The sequence below is a fragment of the Pseudopodoces humilis genome, chromosome 4 (genome assembly GCF_049639895.1).
Source record: "Pseudopodoces humilis isolate 2021_Gansu_Grassland_sample_001 chromosome 4, ASM4963989v1, whole genome shotgun sequence".
NCBI classification, from domain to species: Eukaryota; Metazoa; Chordata; class Aves; order Passeriformes; family Paridae; genus Pseudopodoces; species Pseudopodoces humilis.
Genome location: NC_142203.1, coordinates 76625977 through 76647023, shown reverse-complemented (window position 1 = coordinate 76647023; position 21047 = coordinate 76625977). Strand labels below are relative to the sequence as shown.

At 42.7% G+C, this 21047-nt stretch overlaps 1 protein-coding gene across 3 annotated transcripts in view; it reads left to right on the top strand.

Annotated features, from left to right (window-relative positions):
- MYO5B (myosin VB) overlaps positions 1–19112 on the top strand; it is a 142426-nt gene extending 123314 nt beyond the window's left edge. For 2 of the 3 annotated variants that reach the window (XM_014257028.2, XM_088054097.1), the window contains exons 30-39: positions 5039–5237; positions 5930–6023; positions 7046–7189; positions 8337–8488; positions 8846–8935; positions 11025–11175; positions 11930–12215; positions 12774–12948; positions 13769–13849; positions 14619–19112. In XM_014257028.2, coding sequence (XP_014112503.2) covers positions 5039–5237; positions 5930–6023; positions 7046–7189; positions 8337–8488; positions 8846–8935; positions 11025–11175; positions 11930–12215; positions 12774–12948; positions 13769–13849; positions 14619–14771 — 1525 coding nt within the window. In that variant the 3' untranslated portion in view covers positions 14772–19112. Of the gene's footprint in view, positions 1–2771; positions 2850–5038; positions 5238–5929; positions 6024–7045; positions 7190–8336; positions 8489–8845; positions 8936–11024; positions 11176–11929; positions 12216–12773; positions 12949–13768; positions 13850–14618 lie in introns of all 3 variants that reach the window. The other variant, XM_088054098.1, reaches the window with a different exon arrangement.
- Positions 19113–21047: the final 1935 nt, after the last annotated feature.

Sequence of the window (21047 nt, the reverse complement as noted above, 5' to 3'; positions counted from 1 at the left end):
CTGACAGATGTGGTAAAACCTTGCTCCACCCAGGAGTTGCTCCTAGCTTCAAGTCATCATGTCTTAGCTATTTAGGCTGAGGACATCATGGCTTTATTTTGGTGGGAGATCAACCTTCTGCTCTCTCCATGTCTATATATAATGCAGCACTTCTATATACAGCAGGAGGAAACCAGGAAGAACTGTGCCAGGTGCTGCTAACCCTGCCCATGTTACAATTCTCTCTCCACAAAGCTTTCAGAGGAAAGCCCTTTGATTCCAGGTCAAGGGCAAGTCTGAACTGAAAGCAGCCTTTTCTTTATAAATGCATTAAACTCAGCTTTTTTCTTTCTTTTTTCCTTTTTTTTTTTTAAAAAAAAAAAAAAAATTCTGCTGGATTTCAGCTGCTAAGGGGAAAATCATCAAGTTAGCTCCTACCTCTTTTTCTGCTTCAATAAATGAATCTAAAACTAAGTAGGCTTTTTGTTCCCTGTTTCAGTTCTTGGCTCATTCTTTCAAGCCTGTTTGATCTTGGTGGAAATGCAGAGCCAGTTTGAGACCGAGTGATGGTGTTAAGAGATAATAACCTGGCAGTTCAAAGTAAACCAGGCTATGTCTTTGAAATAAGCTTCCTTGATAGCTTCCAAGTGATTTCTGTTGTGTATATGGGTATTTTTTTTTTCCTGTGGGGCACATCCCACCTGCCACTGCAGATGTGCAAGGTGAAGAGCTGATGCTGGCTTCACATGAAGGATGCTTTTGCAGCTGGGAGAGACCATGATGTGGAGATCATATCATATCTCTGCTTCCCCATCTCCATTGGATATCTTCCCACTCTGCCACAGATCTAGTCTGTAATGCACATTATTTTTTCCTTTTGACTAAAAAAGGTATATCTGTGGCTGAAGGTGAAATGCTTCTTCTTTATGAAGGGAGGATAATTTGCTGGAGATGCTGAAATTAGCATCTCCAGGTTTGGGGTACCCACACCTCCTTTAAGCTACTTTCACAGGGCAGGGAGGTGTTTGGGCAGGAATTTTTTGGTTTTGATGAGAACAGTTTGCTGACTGCAGGTCCCAGCTGCTCCCCAGACATGTGCCTCCAAGATCAGGATAAAGGGGAAACATGGCTTTGTGAACCAGCCCTTTCAACTTCTCTCCAGCCTTATTTGAGAATAGAATTTACCCAGCATTTTATGAAATTATGTTTCAGCTGCCAGTTACTCTAATTACATTGAAAGGACCCCTTTTTATGTCTTGATCAGCATGAACTTCTGGGAGAAGGGGGAGCGCAGTGATTTCTGAGTCAGTGCTGTGTTGATGGAGATGGACTGAATGCTTATTTCCTAGTGCAGGTTTACATTAAATCAGCATTTTTATGTATTATTCTTATAATGACATTTTCTTGAGCTGCTCTCCTCATTTACTTCAATGCCTGTGATTAAAAAAGGAAGAAAAGCTGTTTTTCCAAGGAGGCTATCTCTTAAAAATGCTGCTCATCATGTGAGATTTCACAGGTTTCTGATGTGCAATAAATAGTGGGTATCCTCCTTGCTTTTTCTGTTGGTTTTCAGTGCCTGAGGACATGTCCTCCTAAGATTAGATGAACCAAAAAAAAAGACTTGTTAGTAAATCCATGCAAATGAGACCAATAAATCTGTATTTGTATAGACCCTGTATCTGTCAGCCTGCAGACCCTTTTAGAAACCTGCTACACATGGGATAGCAGCAAGGTTTTAATTTAAATTCATACATGTGGCTCTAACAGATGAACTTTGCAAATGTCAGTGCCTGAAATGTTTGCTAGTTTTGAGAAGTGCAGTGCTCTCGAGCAGGGGCATGGGGAGGATGCATGAGCTGTCTGTGGTGGTGAGCCACCTCCAGAGCCCTTTCAAAGCAGTGCTGCAACACCACATTTCTCACTACTTTCCTCCTGTGAAAATTTGCTCATGAATGTTTGTGTGTTGTGCTTTTCCACTGAAATATGCAGAGATGCCCTTGCCAGGGAATGGCATCTGCTACAGCTCTTTTCAAAATGTGTGTTTGCTTTCTGCTTTTTGTGTTTTGGTTGTTTGTTTGTGTTTTTTTTTTTTTTAATATAATGATATATTAAGTTTGATGTTTTCCTTGCTTACTTTTTAAATTGTTATTGCTTAAAACAAACACTCTTTTCTAACTGACATCAAAGCCATGTAAAATCTTGATGTTACAAGTGTTTCTGGTCAAGTTGATCAGCTTACATCACTCATTTGTAATGTGTTCAGCACCTCATTAAAGAACATAAATCAGCTTCTTACCTCATATAACTTGAAAAAAACTCCAAAACAATCTGCTAAAAGGGGACTAAAAAAACCCAATCTGCTAAAAGTATTAAAGTGAGATGAGACTTTTTTGGCCATTATTCTGCCTGGATGTATACAGAGGAGATGATCTTGTGTGGATACATGTGGTATTTGGACAAAAGGTTGCTCTGAGGAAAGATGTGTTTGTCTCAAATGCTGAGGAAACCCTTGGCTGAAGTAGAAGGAGTAGAATTTATTTTAGACCAGCAGGAGTTGCTGCAGTGGGAAAGAGACGGAGGAAAAAAAAAAATTAAAATGTCATACAGGGCACAACCAAGGCAGGGCTCTCCTTCCCTGTGGTGGAAAAAGAAATGCAGTGCAATGAAAGTGTGGTCTAAAAAATAATACTGAATGAAGTAAATAAGGGTTCTGCACCTTTTCCCCTTCTCTTTCAATTGACCTTTTGTCTTTCTCTATCCTCTTGTTTCCTTTTTCTGTCCTTTATTTCTAGCAAGACTGAGGACTGGGGGTATCTCAATGAAGACGGAGAGCTCGGCTTGGCTTATCAAGGTTTAAAGCAAGTTGCCAGGTCAAACACTTTCTTTTTTTTCCCCACTGCTGCTTCTCCCTTCTCCTTGCCCTCTTGTTTCTTTCTCTTGCTCTGCTGTTGCCCTGTGGTCCTGGGCAGGGCCCACTGTCCTCTCTGGAGGTAGGGTTTCCAAACTGCAGGAAGTGAGACCCTCCTGTAATTTTCAGAGAGTCATTTCAGTTCCAGTTCCAGTTGGCCATTGCTGGTGGTGGCTGTTGCTACTAATGCCTGAGCTGTGATCCAGTAAGGATTATGTGACATAAATGGGAAATTGGGTGATGAAGGCGTTGGGAAGCTGGGATCTGCAAGAAGACAAAAAAACCCTCCCATTTTTTTTTCCCCCCGAAATTGCACTAAAATGTGGAACCTCGCAGAAATGTTTTCTCCCAGTCCTTGACCTGTTGGAAGGGGAGGGCCTTCTATCCCAGTGCTGTCACCTTTGCATGATCCTGGGGATTTTGTGCTCCCATCCATGTGTTGTCTGTGGGTGAGAAAAGCATGTGGTGGATGCAGAGTGCCATTATTCCACAGCTCTCCCCAGGTCCTGCTCTGCTGGGCAAATACAAATACCCTCCTGGATTCTTGTCCTGCATCACCCTTGTGCTTGGTGGTTATGGGGCTCCAATATATACGGTTTTTATTAAAGCTTTAAGGACATTAAAGAGATGAAAAATTTAAATATTGTGTAGAGAGTAGTCTAAAGTGGTTACATCTAGAGGTATCAGAGTGAAACCAAGCAGTAACAGGAGGAGATAACTGAGATTATTTCATGTCTTTTTCCAAGGAAAGTAGGAACCCAGGTTCATAGAAGGAGCATGTTCTTCTGAGGGCATCTCATGGATTATCCAAACTAATCCTAGTAGGAAGAAATAAAATGAAAATTAAGTACTTAATACTTATTTCATGGTGGCTCTGTATTTTTCAAGCCTATTAAGAATATAAATCCTGACAGGATTATGGGGCTGACTGCATTATTGCCTGTGTTTCTATAGGTGGAAAATATGCTTTTCTGTCTTGTGCTAGAAGGTGGGAGTAGAAATTGTGTTGTTAAATTTTCTAAAGGCAACAAAACAACAACCACACAAAACAACCTGGGGAAATGATTAGTACTTTTCATCCAGAAATCTTCCCTGAAAGCATGCAATCTTTTATAAAAGTTATTAAAGAAAAATGCCAAAACAACAAATTCCGTGCGTAGTTGTTCCTGTAGGGAAACGGTTCACAGGTGTGGATCACAATCAGTTTCCCTGTGGACCAGAGAGGGTTTCAGCTTTTTCCCCACTGGCCCAGCTCTGTGTCTGTTCATGTCCTGGGTCAGTGTGAAGCTGTCAGCAGCAGAATCTTCCTCATCTTTGAGGACTGCTGTTTCCATCCAGTGTCAGAAGGCTCTGAGCTGGGTGTGAGGTGATCCCTGGCTCTGACCATCCGTGAGCTGCAGCAGGGGTTTGGTTGTCTCCTTGGGTCATTCCTTCCCTTGGCTGCCATTGTCCTGTATACCCTGTGACTATACTTTGTAGTTTCTGGCTTGGTGGCCCTGTCTCAGAGTCCTCATACCTTCTGGAGTCACTTCAGTCTTCTGGCAAGAGCTGGTGGGCTGTAGGGAGATTTCCATGTAGCAGAGAGTAGGGAACACTCTTTAAAAAAATCAATTACCCTGTCACCTGCCAGGTTTATCACCATCAGCACAGGTGTCTGCAGTTAACATCTCAGTGATCAATCATTCTTCCACTGGATTTAAGAAAGGCATTCTGTTTTAGCCTGTGGTAGTTTTCAAGAGTGAGAATTTATGTTTGACAGGAAAGGAGTACAGGAACAAATGTCCTTCAAGCTGAACTCTTGAAAACAAAGCCTGCAGGTGTTAATCTGTGTTGCTTTCTTGCCATGTATTTGGTTTTTGCAAGTAAAGGAACCTGGATGTTCAATGCAGTTATAGAAAAAAGGGTGCTTTGGGATTTGTCTAAAAAAACCTGAGCTTTTGATTTAATATCTCTTCATTTCAAAAGTATTTCACCTGCAGTATAGGAAATTACAGACTAATGTGGCAATAACAGCTGCTTGTTTGTCAGTTTTATAGGGAGGCTGGCTAAGAGTATCTCCTAAGTTGGCCAATTTTGAAGGATCTAAACTCAGATGGTGATTACCACCATCATGCTGACATCACAGACTGATCAGTGTGGTCCTGTTCTCAGGCTGCTGGAAGCACAGCTCCAGGACCAGAGAAGGGAGCATGAGGAGGAGATGGAAGCTCTGAGAAACCAGGTGGATTTAATGCAAGAGGAGCTGGAGAAGCAGCAGCAGGCATTCCTGCAGACTCTGCAGCTCTCTCCAGAGGTCCAGGTGGAGTTAGGACTTCAGCAAGAAATTACACGTCTGACCAATGAAAACCTGGTAAGAGGCTGTGCTGAAAACACAGAAAGAGGGCAAAAAACAGTTTGAGAGAAAGGAGACAGGAAGCATAACGGGGAGGGAAGGGCACTGGGATCTGTTTAACCCCTCCTAAGCTCCGCAGAATCCATCAGCATATTCCACTGGTGCATTTAGGAGTGTTCATACTTGGCCTTGAGCTGATGACCCATGGCTGTATGACTTCTGTGACTACATAGGTGCTTTATTTTTAATTTTTTTAAAATGCTTTTTTAAGCCTGTCTTCTTTGTGGCACTGCCTTCCAAATAAGATTACTGGGGACCCCTCTACTCTGCTAGGCACAGAGGCAGCACAGGCCTTTCATCTCACTTGCTTTTATTGGAAGTGTGGAAAGGCAGCTGCCACTCCAAAAAGTTGGCCTGAATGATCATAAATTTTCCCTTTCTCCCCTTCTGTATCTGTGTGCAAGGTCTGGAGGGAATGTTGGCACCTCTTGAGTTGTTGCCTTTTTTCAACAGCTCCAGTATCTAAATAAGACTGTTTAAATGTGATTAACAGCCAGGATTAAATGCTGTGGGTGGTGCTCCTTTTCCACTGAGATGCTCACACCATGCCTTGGTGATGCACAGACCAGACTTCAGCCTCTAACAGCCCAAATAAGTTGTTCTTGGGTTTAATGTTGGGAGTTCTTCTAAATGTATCTTCTGTCTTTTAGGATCTTAAAGAATTGCTGGAAAAGTTGGAAAAGAATGAAAAGAAACTGAAGAAGCAGCTGAAGATTTACATGAAGAAGGTCCAAGATTTTGAAGGTGACTTGTGTGTTGGGAGATACTGGTTTGGGGGCACTGCACTTGGGTTTTACTCCTTTGGCCAGCCCTGGGGAGCTGCAGGGTTTGGTTTCAGGTTGTCCTTTTTTCTTTATTCTTTCTATGAAAGTAAGATTTTGCTTGTTCTGGCACTGAACTAGCAGCAGGCATTGAGCTGACACTGACCCTGTACCAGGGGATACAGGGATATTTAAGGAAATATTGGAGGATATTTAAGGAAACTTTTTTGCTGTCATTGCAGTCAATGCAGTGACCCAGACAGAGATACAGAAAGGAGCCCAGTGGCCAGCAAGAAAATGCTCTTATCTGTCAATTTGGAAGGGGGGGGATTATGACCCTTTAGTATCAAAATGTGTATATATGCTCTGTTTAATGAGAAAGCCCCTTAAATGTGACATCTGTGTTGTATACAAAGCCCTTCCTGTTCTCTAGAGAAGCTGTGATTAATCAGAGAGCCCCATTCTCATGAGTTAATTTCTGGAAACCAGGCATTAAGTGAAATTAAGCCGAATAACTGGAGGGTTTCCACGGCTCTCCCAGCTGCTCTCTGTCAGTGTGATTTTCATGCTGCTTGCTGCAGTATTTGCATGCTGGTCTCTTCTGCTTTATTACACTTCAGCAGTGTTCCACTTTGCAGCTTTGCAGGCAGACAGAAAATGCCATGCTTAGGGATTTTGCATTGCCTGCCTGCTTTTTTCCCCGCTCTGTGAAAATCATACACTAGGGTTGCTTCCTTCTGGCCTGTGGTCTCTTGGAAAATAAAAAATTAATTTTTTCCTCTTTTAAGTACAAGTATTGCACTTCTTTCATTCAGAGTCAGAACTCTGCTGACTGGTGATCCAGTACCTGAATGTTTATATTTTTATGAGCCTGTCAAAGCTGATGACATTATTGGGAATTTTATATCTAACTTTTTGACTTTTCCACTAAGGCCAGTGGAGGGCCTGAGTAGCTGTTGATTTCCAGGTGCCAGCCAGGTGTTGATCATCTTTTCCTCTTCACAGCATCCCAGACAATGGTGCCAGTGGAGAGGAGGCCGCACGAGCGGAACATGCAGGTTGCTGTCCAGAGGAAGGAGAAGGATTTTCAGGGCATGCTGGAATATTACAAAGAAGATGAGCCACTCCTCATCCGAAACCTCATTACAGGTGGGGAACTTGCTCTGCTTCTCTGCCTGGCTGCTCCTTCTCGTGCCTGGGGGAGTTCAAAAACTTGAGATTAAAAAATTAAGGTAGACAAATAGATCTTCTCCATTAATCCCTTCTGGGACTGTGTGTTTGTGGTGACGGTAGTTTGGGTAGGTAAAGTAGTGCTGCACTAAGCAGATAGACCAGTATGGATACAATCCCTTAGGGATAGCAAAAAATGGGAAACACAAAGCAAGGCTACAGTTTTCAGAGCAGACAGTAACCTGCTGAGCTTCATACGATGTGATAGATGGGGAGGGGGTGGCAGAAGGATAGACCCCTGGGATCTGCCACAGCAGTGGAACAAAGTAGTTCAGTTTATGAGGTAATAGCAGACAACAGGTAATGAACTTGTGAGCTCTTCTGCACTGCATAGTCTGGTCAGAGTTGCTGCAACATTCCCTCACTTGCTTCTGTTTCAGAAGTCAGGTTTCCCTGGCTAGGTGTTGGTATTTACTACAACTCTAACCCCATCAGAGCCTTGTGAGGAATCAAAAAGTGTTCATAGAGCAGTGCTAGCCCATTGCTGTGGGCAGTGAAGTTCTCCTAATCAGACAAGCTTGTTCTTTAGAGGCTCTAAATGCCTGCAGCTGCTGTTAGGATTCCCTATCTTGAGGGAAAGAGCGATTGAATGTGTCATAAATTCAGAGAGGATTTATAGTGGGAAGTATTCCTGAAAGGTTTAGGGAGCTGTTTTAAGGTGGTTTGTGTGCTGCTGGGGTAGAGTTTTACATGCTAAAGAAGCTCTGGCTCTGCTGTGCATCCGTAAGGAAAAATGCCGGGGTGGGGGGGGGGGGTGTGTGTCACAAACCTCAGTGCAGGCAGGGCTGCCCTCCCAAGCCCTAGTGCTGAGGGTCTGGGGCAGCTCCCTCTGTCCTGCAGCTGAACATCTGGCTTTGTTTCCGCTCTGCAGAGATGGATGCAAATTGCAGAGCCAAAATTTGCAGAGCCAAAAATGCAGAACCATTTTCCCCAGGTCTGAAGGGAGACAGGTTTGCCTGGTTACACTCCAGCTCTGGTGTTCTCTGCTTCACTTGTCAAATCAGGGAAATGTAAGTTTGCTTCCTTTGTGATTTTTTTTTTTTTTTTTAATTGTCAAATCTTCCAGATCTTAAGCCCCAGGCAGTGTCTGCTACTGTTCCCTGCCTTCCTGCTTACATCCTCTACATGTGCATCAGACATGCAGATTACATCAATGATGACCAGAAGGTGCACTCCTTGCTCACCTCCACCATCAATGGTGTTAAGAAAGTGCTGAAGGTACGTGTTCATTTGCTCTTGTCTCAGGGGTTGAGAGGCTGTCAGGTGGTAATAGCCATGTCCAAGTGTGTGTGACACTCAGCTCTCACAGTGATTTTCAAGCCAAATCACTCTTAGAGCCTCCCTTTTTAGAAGAAAAAGGAGAATTGTGTCCCTAGCAATGAAATTGTTGGAATGTTGAGATTTATAAGAAAAAAGAAAAAGTTTGCAGGGTAGAAGAGCTAATATTGCCCAGCTGCAGAAGGAAAACTGCCTGATTCTGGGTGGGGAAACTCAAAACAAATTTGTTTTGTGATGCCATCACCCCCCAGTGAAAGGGAGAGGGGGATCTCACATGTTTCCACTTTGTCTCTGCAGAAGCACCACGATGACTTTGAGATGACGTCGTTCTGGCTGGCCAACACGTGCCGCCTCCTGCACTGCCTGAAGCAGTACAGCGGGGAAGAGGTGAGAGCCCAGCCTTGGGGGGGTGGCATGCCTGCAGGGAGGGTCCTGCATTGTCCTGGCACCAGGGGCTTCCCTCTGACTGTCAGATGGTGCCACTCAGACTTCCCTCCTTGGTTAACCTGAATATAGCACAGCTGTGCTATAATCTGGATATAGCACAGCTAGCTTTTCCTGGGAAAGCTCCTAAAAGCACAGAAAGGTTTGGGTTAGAAAGGAAGCTTAAAGAATGTCTCATTCCAACCCCTTGCTATGGCAGGGACAGCTTCCCAGGCTGCTCCAAGCCCTGTCCAGCCTGGCCTTGGACACTGCAGGGATCCAGGGGCAGCCCCAGCTGCTCTGGGCACCCTGTGCCAGGGCCTGCCCACCCTCCCAGCCACAAATTCCTTCCCAATATCCCAGCTGGGCCTGCCCTCTGGCACTGGGAAGCCATTGCCTGTGTGCTGTCCCTGCAGGCCTTGTCCCCAGTCCCTGGGCAGCTCTCCTGGAGCCCCTTTAGGCCCTGCCAGGGGCTCTCAGCTCTCCCTGGAGCCTTCTCTTGTGCAGGGGAGCAGCCCCAGCTCTCCCAGCCTCTCTATGCTCTTTCTGGTGGGACATTTTGAAGGCTGTTCTCCTGGTTTTAGTTGGTCCTACAGCTTTTCATTAAACAATATTTCATAGCTTGGAATAAGTTTTATTAAAGCTGTTTCCTTTTAGAAAAATGGAATTATCACAGTTCTAGAACATTACACACTGCCATTCTTATAGCTATGTACTCTGCACATTAAAATTTACAACAGACCCAGATACTGGTTTGTTTTTTTTTTTATTTTAGTCTTGATTTTTGTTAGTTATATTGAGCATTCAAACTGTAAGGAAAAGAAATTCATAAAATTAACTATTCGGGTCACTCAAAAGATAATGATTCGTGTGTAAAACCTCAGCACTGGATTTCAAAGATTTAAAATTAAAAGTTAAATTAAAAATATTTTAGAGAATACTTACTAGCAGTTGTGCTCTTGTTTGCCCTCTACTGTCTGGATAATAATACTGCATTTATAGCAAATCCTCCCCTGAAAACCGGCTGGATTAAAACATAGTATTAAATTTTACGTCGTTTGCTATGATTTCCTGTGTTAAATGAACCAGCTGTCTGCAAATTCCACTGGCAATTTGGTGCAAAATATAGAGGGGAGAAATACTTCTGAGCAGTTTGCAAGATAGTGTTACCTTTAGTTTTAAATCCAGCCTGTTTTTAAGAAAAGGTTTAAAAGAAAATCCCAACCCACATGCAGTCCTGTCATGTGAAAAGCATGGTGCTGTTCAATTATTTAGGAAAATGGGGAAATTTTGAAATCAACTCAAATTGGTACATTTTATATTTTTGCATTTTTCTAGTCAGCAACCAACAAAAACAGTTTCATAGTTCTCATTTTCACACCAAATAAGATCATATGAACAGGCAATTAAAGGATCTGTTAATCTCTTAATTAGAACATCTCATTGGATGCTGCCACTAAAACTGGTATTAATATCTGAGCCCAGAACTGAGGGTTTACAGCAGCCAAATCAGCAGGATCAGAGATCAGCTGTATCAGCAAAAGGCAGGCAACAATTTCAGTTATTTGGGGAGGTTTATGAATTTCAGAACAATTTAAAATGTTGTCAAAGCAAGTAACATGCAGTTGTATTTTTTTTCCAATTTTCTAGAATCTTAATTTTAAAATATTTTGTTTCCCATAAACAGTTGGAACTCAAAGGAATAAGCACATAGCTAAAAGAGTTGTTTCAGAGGGCCTGAAATGTCATTTGCTAATCCTGTATGTTGCAGTTAATACAAACATGCAGATCCTTGCTATGGATAAAATGAAAAACAGGTAGTTTAATTATTTTCTTCAAAAGGTAGTCCTCTAGTAATAATTTATGAATGGGCATGAATTTTCAATGCCTGGGTAAATCAAAGGTGATTTATGAGTTTTGATCCTTTCTACAATGTACTTTGGTAACATATTTTGGTATATTGTACTGTATGGGTACAGGGGGGTTTTAATGCAGTGATTTTGATGGTCAGTGGATGGTATAATGAGCCTGGGTGTTTTAATTTCCTGTTCAGGGTTTCATGACCCAAAACACAGCGAAGCAGAATGAGCACTGCCTGAAGAACTTTGACCTGACCGAGTACCGCCAGGTGCTGGGCCACCTCTCCATCCAGATCTACCAGCAGCTCATCAACATTGCAGAGGGCATCCTGCAGCCCATGATCGGTGAGCACACAGCTGCCCTTTAGTAGGGTGGGTTTTGGCCCAGATTATCTGCTCTGACTGTTTTTCAGATCTTTGCACAGTGTCAGCATGACCCAAGAGAGTTTTTATCTCCCCCCATAATAGAGGCTAATAGGGATGTGGGTTTTTCCTCCCACTCCAGAAGATACCTCTTTCATTTCTGTTGGGGAGGCAGTGGAAGAGGTGAGGTTGTGCTGGTGGGTCTGCTTTCCCCTCCAGATCAGGTTTGTAGTTAATCTTTTTATGGATGGAAATGTACATTATAAGGGAGGAGAGCACTGAAAGGAGGAAGAAGACTCATAAAGACCTTGTTTTTCAAGGGTGAGAGAAGATATGAGAAGAGTTACCTCTTCAGCCAAATCCCTGAGGATTCATCTGAGGAATGCCCCATCCCTGGAAGTGTCCCAGGCCAGGCTGGACAGGGCTTGGAGCAACCTGGGATAGTAGAAGGTGTCCCTGCCATGGCAGGGGTGTTGGACCTAAATGGCTTTTAAGGTCTCTTCCCAACCAAACTCTTGCATAATTCTAGGATATTTGTGTGTTTTTTAACTATTTTGTGTCATCAGAGTAAACCAGCCATTCATGGATCTGTCCTGCTCTCAGTTGTTGCAGCATCCATGGCATTGCGTCACCGAGACTGACACATGTTCATTGCAGCCCACGCAGGGATCAGATCTTCATTCTCTAATGACAGATGGATGCAGGCTGTTTATCCCATTTTCTTCCCTCTTTTCAGTGTCTGCTGTGTTGGAAAATGAGAGTATCCAAGGGCTTTCCAGTGTCAAGCCGATGGGCTACAGGAAATACTCCTCCAATGCGGCAGAAGGTGGCAATTCCTACAGCTTGGATGAAATGATTCGCCAGTTGAACACATTCCACAGTATCATGTGTGAACAAGGCCTGGACCCAGAGATCATCCAGCAGGTGTTCAAGCAGCTCTACTACATGATCAACGCCATTGCCCTGAACAACCTCCTACTGAGGAAGGATGTCTGCTCATGGAGCACGGGCATGCAGCTGAGGTGGGGCTGGGGCTTGGGGCAGGGATGTGCCTGCTTTGGAAAGTTTTGTTAATGTTCTAAGTTGGTGGAAAATAGGAAAATAAAGTGCACTTCTCAGTGCAAATTAGCTAAAACTTCCTTTTGCTACCCTCTCCCCTTCCCGCAGTGGATCTTTGTGTGTTCCCCTTGAGCTGGACAGTGGGCACAGCAAAAGCATTTTCTATGTGGATGTTCTCAAAGGTATCTGGGTACCTTGCAGGATCTTGTTAGCATTTAAAAGCTGGTTAAAAGCTTAATTTTAATTATTTAAATTTGAAGGAGTCTGAATGCTGTAGAAAAGCACCTCCCTTGTCTTGTTTGACTGTTACATGGTTCATCTATTTGTAGAGTATAAATTTTACTCTGAGTTGTTGAGTATTAAGCTTTTGTCTGATTGTCTCTTGCCATGTGTTATCACAAATATTCATCACCAAAACCCACATACACCAGCACTGCTACATAACTTGAGCCCCAAAGAGAAGTTTTGAAGATGCTACTTCTTATCTCTCAGCTCACATCCTCTCCCCATTGCTTGTCCAGGTTTAACATAAGCCAGCTGGAGGAATGGCTGCGTGGGAAGAATCTGCAGCAGAGTGGAGCAGCGCAAACTTTGGAGCCTTTGATTCAGGCAGCACAGCTCCTGCAGCTGAAAAAGAAAACCTCAGAGGATGCCGAGGCCATCTGCTCCTTGTGCACGTCACTCACGACCCAGCAGGTAGGGAGCAGGGCAGGGGGTTACAGCACAGGGTAATTAAGGACTGGGAAAGGATGGTCTCGTGCTTCCAGCTCTTCAGTGCCCAGCCTCAGTGTGCAATTTCTTCAGTGGGAAGAGTTTGTGCTTTACAGGACTGATGTCACATCTTGGCCCCTCTCAGAGGTGGTCTCTTCTCTTACAGTGCCACTGATGGCACTGGAGTCCCAGAAATGTGCAAAGATGAAACCCAGCCCTGAGGAGTTTGTTGTGTAAGTCAGATTCTTGGCATTTTAGACTTGCATGTTGTCTCTCGCCAGGTCTTAAACTGGCTGTGTCTGCAGGATGCCCACCTAGGATTCCCATTTGGGGCAGGGGGTTGAGAAGTGCCAACCTAGGCTGGCTGGATATGACCTTGGACTTTGGGTTTTTTACTGCTGGGTTGCCTGTCCTTAATTTGATAATATTGTAGGAAGGGAGAAGTGAGAGGTGTGAGCTGATTTTCAGAGGTTCTCGGAGACCCTTTCTAATGTATCTGCATCATCACCCTGTCCTGAACATGAGTTTTTGAGAAAAGCTGAGGGGAGGAGCAGGAGTGAGGGAGCATCAAGAGAAGAATTGTAGAGGTGACATCAGAAGTCATCCAGCTCACCATGTTGCCAACCAAGTGGAGTCCCTGTATAAATCTGTTGTCCAAGTCTGTTGCCAGCTAACGAATGTCTCCATAAGTGATTTTTGTTTTGGCAGACTTCTTGTGGCCATATCATGACAAACTGCTGGTTGTGCTTTGTGTTCTGGAAAAGTTTGGCTTCTCATGACTGCAACTGTGTTTTGTTTTCAACAGATTGTAAAGATACTTAATCTCTACACTCCTGTGAATGAGTTTGAAGAACGTGTGACAGTAGCATTCATACGAAACATACAGGTAAATTTAAAGGGCTGTCAATTGGAAGCAGGCACAAATGACATCTCTGTAATTCTAGTGACATCTGTATTAAATCACTGCTAACTCAGGCATTTTATAAAAGGCATGCTGCTGCAGGTTGTCCTGCATTCAGTGCTCTGTGTGTGCACACACAACACACAGTTGCAGGGATAACCAGGCTGTTAATCACAGAGGGCAGTAAGCACCCAAATCCCCAGCTCAGCTAAGTCAGCTCTTCAGTAGCAACACGACAAAGGATTAAGGTTGCAGGAGTCAACAAAATGTTGGTGAAATGGAGTTTCTTCTGAGATAGGAGGTAGAAATTGGCAGCTAAAGGAAAAATAAACAGATGAAAACCAAAAACGTTCTAATGCTCTCAAGGAGTAGGGAGGAAAAGGAAGGGCACGTCTTCAGCTACCCCCAGAACATATCACCATGGTTGAGCAGCTGAATCAAAGGTCGTCTGCTGCTATCATGTAGTCCTGGTTTTGCTGTGCCAGGGGAGTCATCTTGTTTCCAGGTCCTGTATCTTTCTTTGTGGTCGTCTAGAAAATGTAACCAGGGTCTCCTGAAGCCGTCTTTCCTACAGTCTGTTCCTGTAAATACTTGCTCAGAAGGAAAGTGGCTGCAGAAGAAAACAAAATAGTTCTCACTGTTTTCTGTAGTATCTATAAAATGACGCACATTCTCAAACCTTTGATGGTGTTAAGCACAACAAGAAAAGGGAACAACTGATGCTAAATTTGTTTTCTTCTCCCACATCCAACAGAAGCAGTTGCAAGAACGGAATGACCCTCCACATCTGCTGTTAGACTTCAAGCACATGTTCCCAGTTCTGTTCCCATTCAACCCATCTGCCATCACCATGGACTCCATTCATCTCCCTGCTTCCCTCAACTTGGATTTTCTCAATAAAGTCTGAAGAAAGTAGAATTAAGCTCAACTCTCACACCCAGAGACTTCCAGCAATGAAAGAAAAAATAATAAAAAGAATTCAAGAGGTCTTTGAATATGGACCAAACAGGCTTATGGAAGAACCAGTACACAGTAACAAATGGAAGCTAAAGTGTACACTAAAAAAGACACTGGTCTGTATGTGATTTTCTTTTGGTAATTTGCAGCTCAGAAATAAGGATACTTGAAAATAGATTTATTTTTTACTGCTTGATTTTATGTTGACATAGTTCAAAGCCCATAATCATCTCCAAAAGTCACTGACAAAAAGGATGGAAGTGGGAGACAGCTTATTTTAATCTTCTTAGGTGTCTATGACAAAAACAGAATCTGAGACACCTGTGCTGCCTTGAAGGATGTGTCATTTGTCTAGTAGCAAGTGGTCTTGTGTGTGTGGATAACAGAACATGCAGTTCTGCTTTCAGGTCTTGTTAGTAACTACATTCACAATAGTGAATTGGAAAGGTAAATTTCAGAAGGTATATATTTATCACACCATAAATGTATCAGGGCTGGGATGCTTCTTGTTCCCACTGGTGGGGAATTTCTCACAACTTGTATGTTTGAGAAATGCTGTTGCTCCTCCTAAGTACATTCAGTGCATCTGCTTCATGGAAATTTAACTAAATTGGCAGGACTTTGTTCCATTGGACTTTCTTACATTACCAAATTTACCTTAGCAAAGGTTTTGTCCTAGTGAAATAATCATGATGCAAAGGACTGCCTTAAGCCTTTTGCTTCTAGTATAGCATCACTCTGATCCCTACTTGGCTTTCCTTGTGCTTTCAAGTGTCAAACACTTTCATCTGGTGGCTGTCATGGTTCTTGGACCTCTCAAATGGCCATTTTCAGAATCCCATGCATAGGTCCTGCTAAGGATCCTGCTAAGTTTAATCATCCAGCCCTACCTATGTTCAGTGGGTTAATCCTAGCTGTAGCTGTCCATGGAAAAACTACATTCAGTTCAGTAGCCATCCAAAATGTTAAGAATCGTGCAAATACAGAGCTTGGATAAACAAAGAATATTTTAAAAACTAAAAAAGTTCTAAAAGAGATGAAATGTTCTAACACCAAAAAGAAAAGAAAATGTCAGGTGGTATGTTAGTGATATAAGCCATTAGTAGTGTAAGTCAAAATAATGTAAGCCATTTCTTTAAGAGCGAACCCAAACTCTTTGTCTACAACAAACTTAAATGAATAATTGCTTTCAATTCAGATTCTGTTAGTTTTTTGGTTTTGTTTTTTTTTTTTTTTAATCAGGCTTAACAGACTAAACCAAACCAATCCTCTGACCTCACCACAGAGATGTTGAAGGAGACCAGCCACTGGTTTTAATTTGGTCCTTGCCAGCACACGCTGCATTCTCGGTGACTGCTGAGCAGGGGAGGAGGTGGGCTCCCAAGGGTCAGTGTTGCTCCATGACTGCTCAGCATGGGGATGCTTCTGCCATAGCAGGACGTGCCAAACTGCAATCAGGATGTGTGGCTGCCAGCATTCTGCCCTTTCCACAAGTCTTGTTTAAATCAGTCTTAACTCACCTGCTTTTGTGGTTCCTTCTGTGGTCCACAGCTCCATCATGACTAAGAGCTTTCAAAGAAAATCCATTCTCTCCATCTGACTCTTTTTAGCTGGTGTAAATCCAAACAGCAGATTTATGACCAGGTAGGCTGTCTGCTCAGAGGTTGAAAGTAGAATGTGAAGTTTCTTGAAGATACACTAATTCCTATGTGCTGCAGTTTCCTTTCTAGGCAAGGAGCATGTTGTGATTTAGACATCATGTATATAATTGCTGTATATACTAACTGCAGTAGTCCTGTATGTACCATATATGTATATTACTATCTGAAAAAGCACATTTTAAAAGAAACTGTTGAGTGCTGTGCAGAATTATATCAGTTAATGCCAGTGGGTAAATACCTTCTTTCAAACTGAGACTATAGTTTAGAGCAACTGTTACCACTGAAGGAGAGACTTCAGGCTAAAAATTAATTTTTTTCCCCTTAACCATAACCCATCCATCTAATGATTGATGTTTTGCTTGTATAGAGCCAGGACTAGCTCCAAACTACAGTCCTTGAGCTCTCACCTCTGCCTTGTCTTCAGTAGTGCCTTCATCTCCCCTTGCTATACAATGAGGGTAATGCCACCAGTCTGCTGTCCGTGCCCAGCAAGCCCTGCCACCCACTCATCTGCAATATCTTTATTTATTTTCACCTACCTCTTTTCACAATGAATGTCTTTGCAGTGCTCTGACTTTTTTTAGTTGTTGTCTCTCCCTTCTCTCCAACCTCCAACACTCGCCATGGTTTAAGAATAAATAATTCAAAGCAGGATTCAGCCTTTCTGTAAGGTGGTTTAAACAGAGAGCTGTTGCTCAGGATTCATGTTAGGTCAGCAGTTTCAGGCAGTTCAGGTCTCTACCTCTTTCTGATGTAAATTATTTGGAGTACAATTCCCAATGCATTGATTAAACATATGCTTATCACTCAGACTAAGTGACAGGTTGCTGCAGAATCCTCTTCTGCAGTGACTTTGTTACTGATTACCATTGTAAAATGTGCTTAATGGTCTTCTAGGGGATAATGGTCCTTCACTGGCACTTTCAGGATCGTAATTTATATGCTCTTTCTTAAAAACTCTTAGTATGTGTAGATGGGAACTGGGATTTAATGTCTTGATCTGTGATCATGTAGTTCATCCAGTGAGATCCATCTGAAAGAGAACTCTGTATGAAATATCTTTAATATATATTACCTTTTCTGTTAGCAATTTTTAAAATTTGTATTTAAATGCTTATTTAGTAAATTGCTATGCTCAAGCATGCCTTCTTTCCTTACATTTACACTTCTTTATTTAAAAAGCAAAATGAACACAAAGCATGGCTTAGAGAAAGCTGGTTCTTCTCCAGATCTGTCTTTATTTTTAGATATTGATTATTAAGTTTAGCATTTTCCCACTCTGTGCCTTTAGCTGTTTAGCTCAACCACTGTTTCTCTGAAATAAGCATTAAAACAGTGAAATATTTTTATTATTCTGTCATAGAAAAAGTTGTCTATGGATATAAAAGCCTACTTATAAAATCTTACATTGAGGAGGTCTGCAAAAATACTTTGAAGTTCTTGGGGAAAAAAACAAACAATAGTGACCCACGGTGATTTCTGGAAATAACAATGGCTTATATCTCAGAAAAGCACTATTGGGAATAAAATAAATTAAGTTAAACCATCAAAATGCCCAAATCATCAGCATTACAGAACCAACACTTCAAACATGAGTTCAGGCATATGCTGGCTGACCTACAAGAAGCATCCAGGACAATGTCCACATTTCATTTTCACCAGAAAGTTCCTTTTTTTTTTTTTTTTGATTGGCATTTTGTAGCTGAGGTTGTTTATCTTATCTGATAAAGCTGCTGTAGTTGTAGATAAAGAACATTAGACCTCAAGACTGAATTTTTGCAATCCTACATTACAAACATTTTTTTGCTCATGCAGTTTATTCCACTGGATTGACAAGAATTTCTTCGTGCTTGTGAAAAAGTACCAAAATGTGGGCATGTTATAAGCATAGTGGCTGCTTTTCATCACCCTGCAACTTGAACACTGAAGTCTTTGCAGGACATGTCTCCTCATTTGTGTGATTTGAAAAAGGTACAAATGAAAAAGCTGCACTTGAAAACAATGGTTGTTTTTCTCCATTTTTAATAGTAAATGAATAAAATTGTGCAAACTTACTCTTTCAGACCATTAACTGAAAAATTAGCATTTTATTATTGCAGATAAAGAGAACCTAATTAAAATGAATTGTATGAACTTCAATGAAGCTTTTTCCTCAAACTTTATTGATTCACATATATATTACAGTCATAAATGGATACTTTTTTTTCCTGAAAGAAATTCTCTCAAGGTAGATGTTAAGTAAAACAATCCAGAAGACATAACCCTGATGAGTATCCAAATTATTTCAAGGTGTGAATGCAAGTGGACAAAGACTTTCAGATTAATTTGAAATTAGAAGAAAAAAAAAATGCTAAAAAAGTGCTACTATATTGAAATCTTTGGGGATATTTTTATTTTTTTTTGTGGTGTGAAGTGTCATTACCTTAATGAGCAGAAGTTATAGCTGCTGTCAAAGTTAAATGATATACATGAGTGAATACTGTAGATGAAATACTACTGCTTATAAAATATTTTTCCATTTTGAACAAATCTGTAAACTACACCTTTGTTTATAAGAAAATGCTTGTAATAGTCACTGTAATATTCAGCTGGGGATAAAAAAATTTGTGAAATAAACACTTTTGAAGAAATTGTGGCTCTTGGTCAAAAATGGGAATGCAAAAAATAAACCCTTTCAATACATACTTCCATCCAACAGGAACATTTCTGAGTAGTTTATAAACAGAAATAAGGAGAATCACTTTTACTTATAACACTGGTAGGTTTAGAAGTTATAACATCTATCTCTAATATCTCTGACAGAGATGTTGAAAAATTGGCAGCTGTGGAATTGCATGTGGAATGTTATGGGCTTGAGAGCCATTGTAAATGAGCAGAGAAAAGGAGGAAATGCCACCCTTTGTGCATGTGCATAAATCACAGAAACCCAGAATGGTTTGGGTTGGAAGGGACCTTAAAGCCCACCCAGTGCCACCCCTGCCATGGCAGGGACAGCTTCCAGTGTCCCAGGCTGCTCCAAGCCCTGTCCAGCCTGGCCTTGGACACTGCAGGGATCCAGGGGCAGCCCCAGCTGCTCTGGGCACCCTGTGCCAGGGCCTGCCCACCCTCCCAGCCAGCAATTCCTTCCCAATATCCCAGCTGGGCCTGCCCTCTGGCACTGGGAAGCCATTGCCTGTGTGCTGTCCCTGCAGGCCTTGTCCCCAGTCCCTGGGCAGCTCTCCTGGAGCCCCTTTAGGCCCTGCCAGGGGCTCTCAGCTCTCCCTGGAGCCTTCTCTTGTGCAGGGGAGCAGCCCCAGCTCTCCCAGGCTGGCTCCAGAGCAGAGGGGCTCCAGCCCTGGCAGCAGCTGCGTGGCCTCCTCTGGGCTGGCTCCAGCAGCTCCACGTCCTTGTGCTGTTGTTGCCCAGGGCTGGGGCAGCTCTGCAGGTGGGGTCTCACCTGAGCACAGGGGCACAATCCCTTCCCTTGGCCTTAAATAAGATCTAGATGAGGGAAGTCAATGGCAAAGGGAGAAAATACAGCAAAACCCTCAGCTCTTTATAAAGACAACCTTGCATGTTCTCTGATCTATAGATTTATTGAATCACTGGAATTATGTTGGGAAAGTAGTTGAGAGATTATTTTAAATGATAAATGTGAGTCTTCACAGGATAACATTTTTTACTTCTAGAAAATTTACAGAACTTTAAATGTGTCCCTGAAGACATATGGCAATTTTTATTTGTGCACAAAATATTTTCACTGGCTTTCCAGTCTTCTGCTTGACAGCTGGGATGGTTCCACTGGCACAATTATACAGATAAATCATACTTCAAGGCACATTTCAACCATCAGAAGTGTGGAGGGTGGGTTTTGTGGTGTAGCTTGGAGTTCCACATTCCAGACTGGGAGGGTGGGCAGGCCCTGGCACAGGGTGCCCAGAGCAGCTGGGGCTGCCCCTGGATCCCAGTGGAAGGTGTCCCTGCCCATGGCAGGGGTGGCACTGGATGACCTTTAATGTTCCTTCCAAGCCAAATCATCCTGGGATTCTAGGATATTTGTGTTTATTTTTAACTATTTCATATTATCAGAGTAAACCACAGATCTGTCCTGCTGTCAGTTCTCACAGCATCCTTGGTGTTGCATCATTGAGACTGATATGAGATGCAGCCCACAGAGGGATCAATTCTTCCCTCTAGTGACCAACAAATATATGACTGCAGACTTTTTAGCCCTTTTATCCATTTTTCAGTGTCTGCTGTGCTGGAAAATGAGACTATCCAAAGACTTCCTCGTGTCGAACTGATGGGCTGCAAGCAGCTCCTGCTCATGTCCATCCGTGTCCAGGGAACCCAAAACTTGGCATTAGGGGCACCACTGGGTCAGCCACAGACTGTGATTAAACTCAGGGATGCGACCCTTCACAACCCACTTGAGGAGGTTTATAGATCTCAGCTGCGCCAGGGCAGGGTCAAGGTGGACATCAGGAGGAATTTCCCCATGGAAAGGGTGGCCAGGCCTTGGAACTGCCCAGGGAGGTGTTGGAGTGTCCATCCCTGGAGGTGTCCGAGGAAGGCCTGGACGTGCC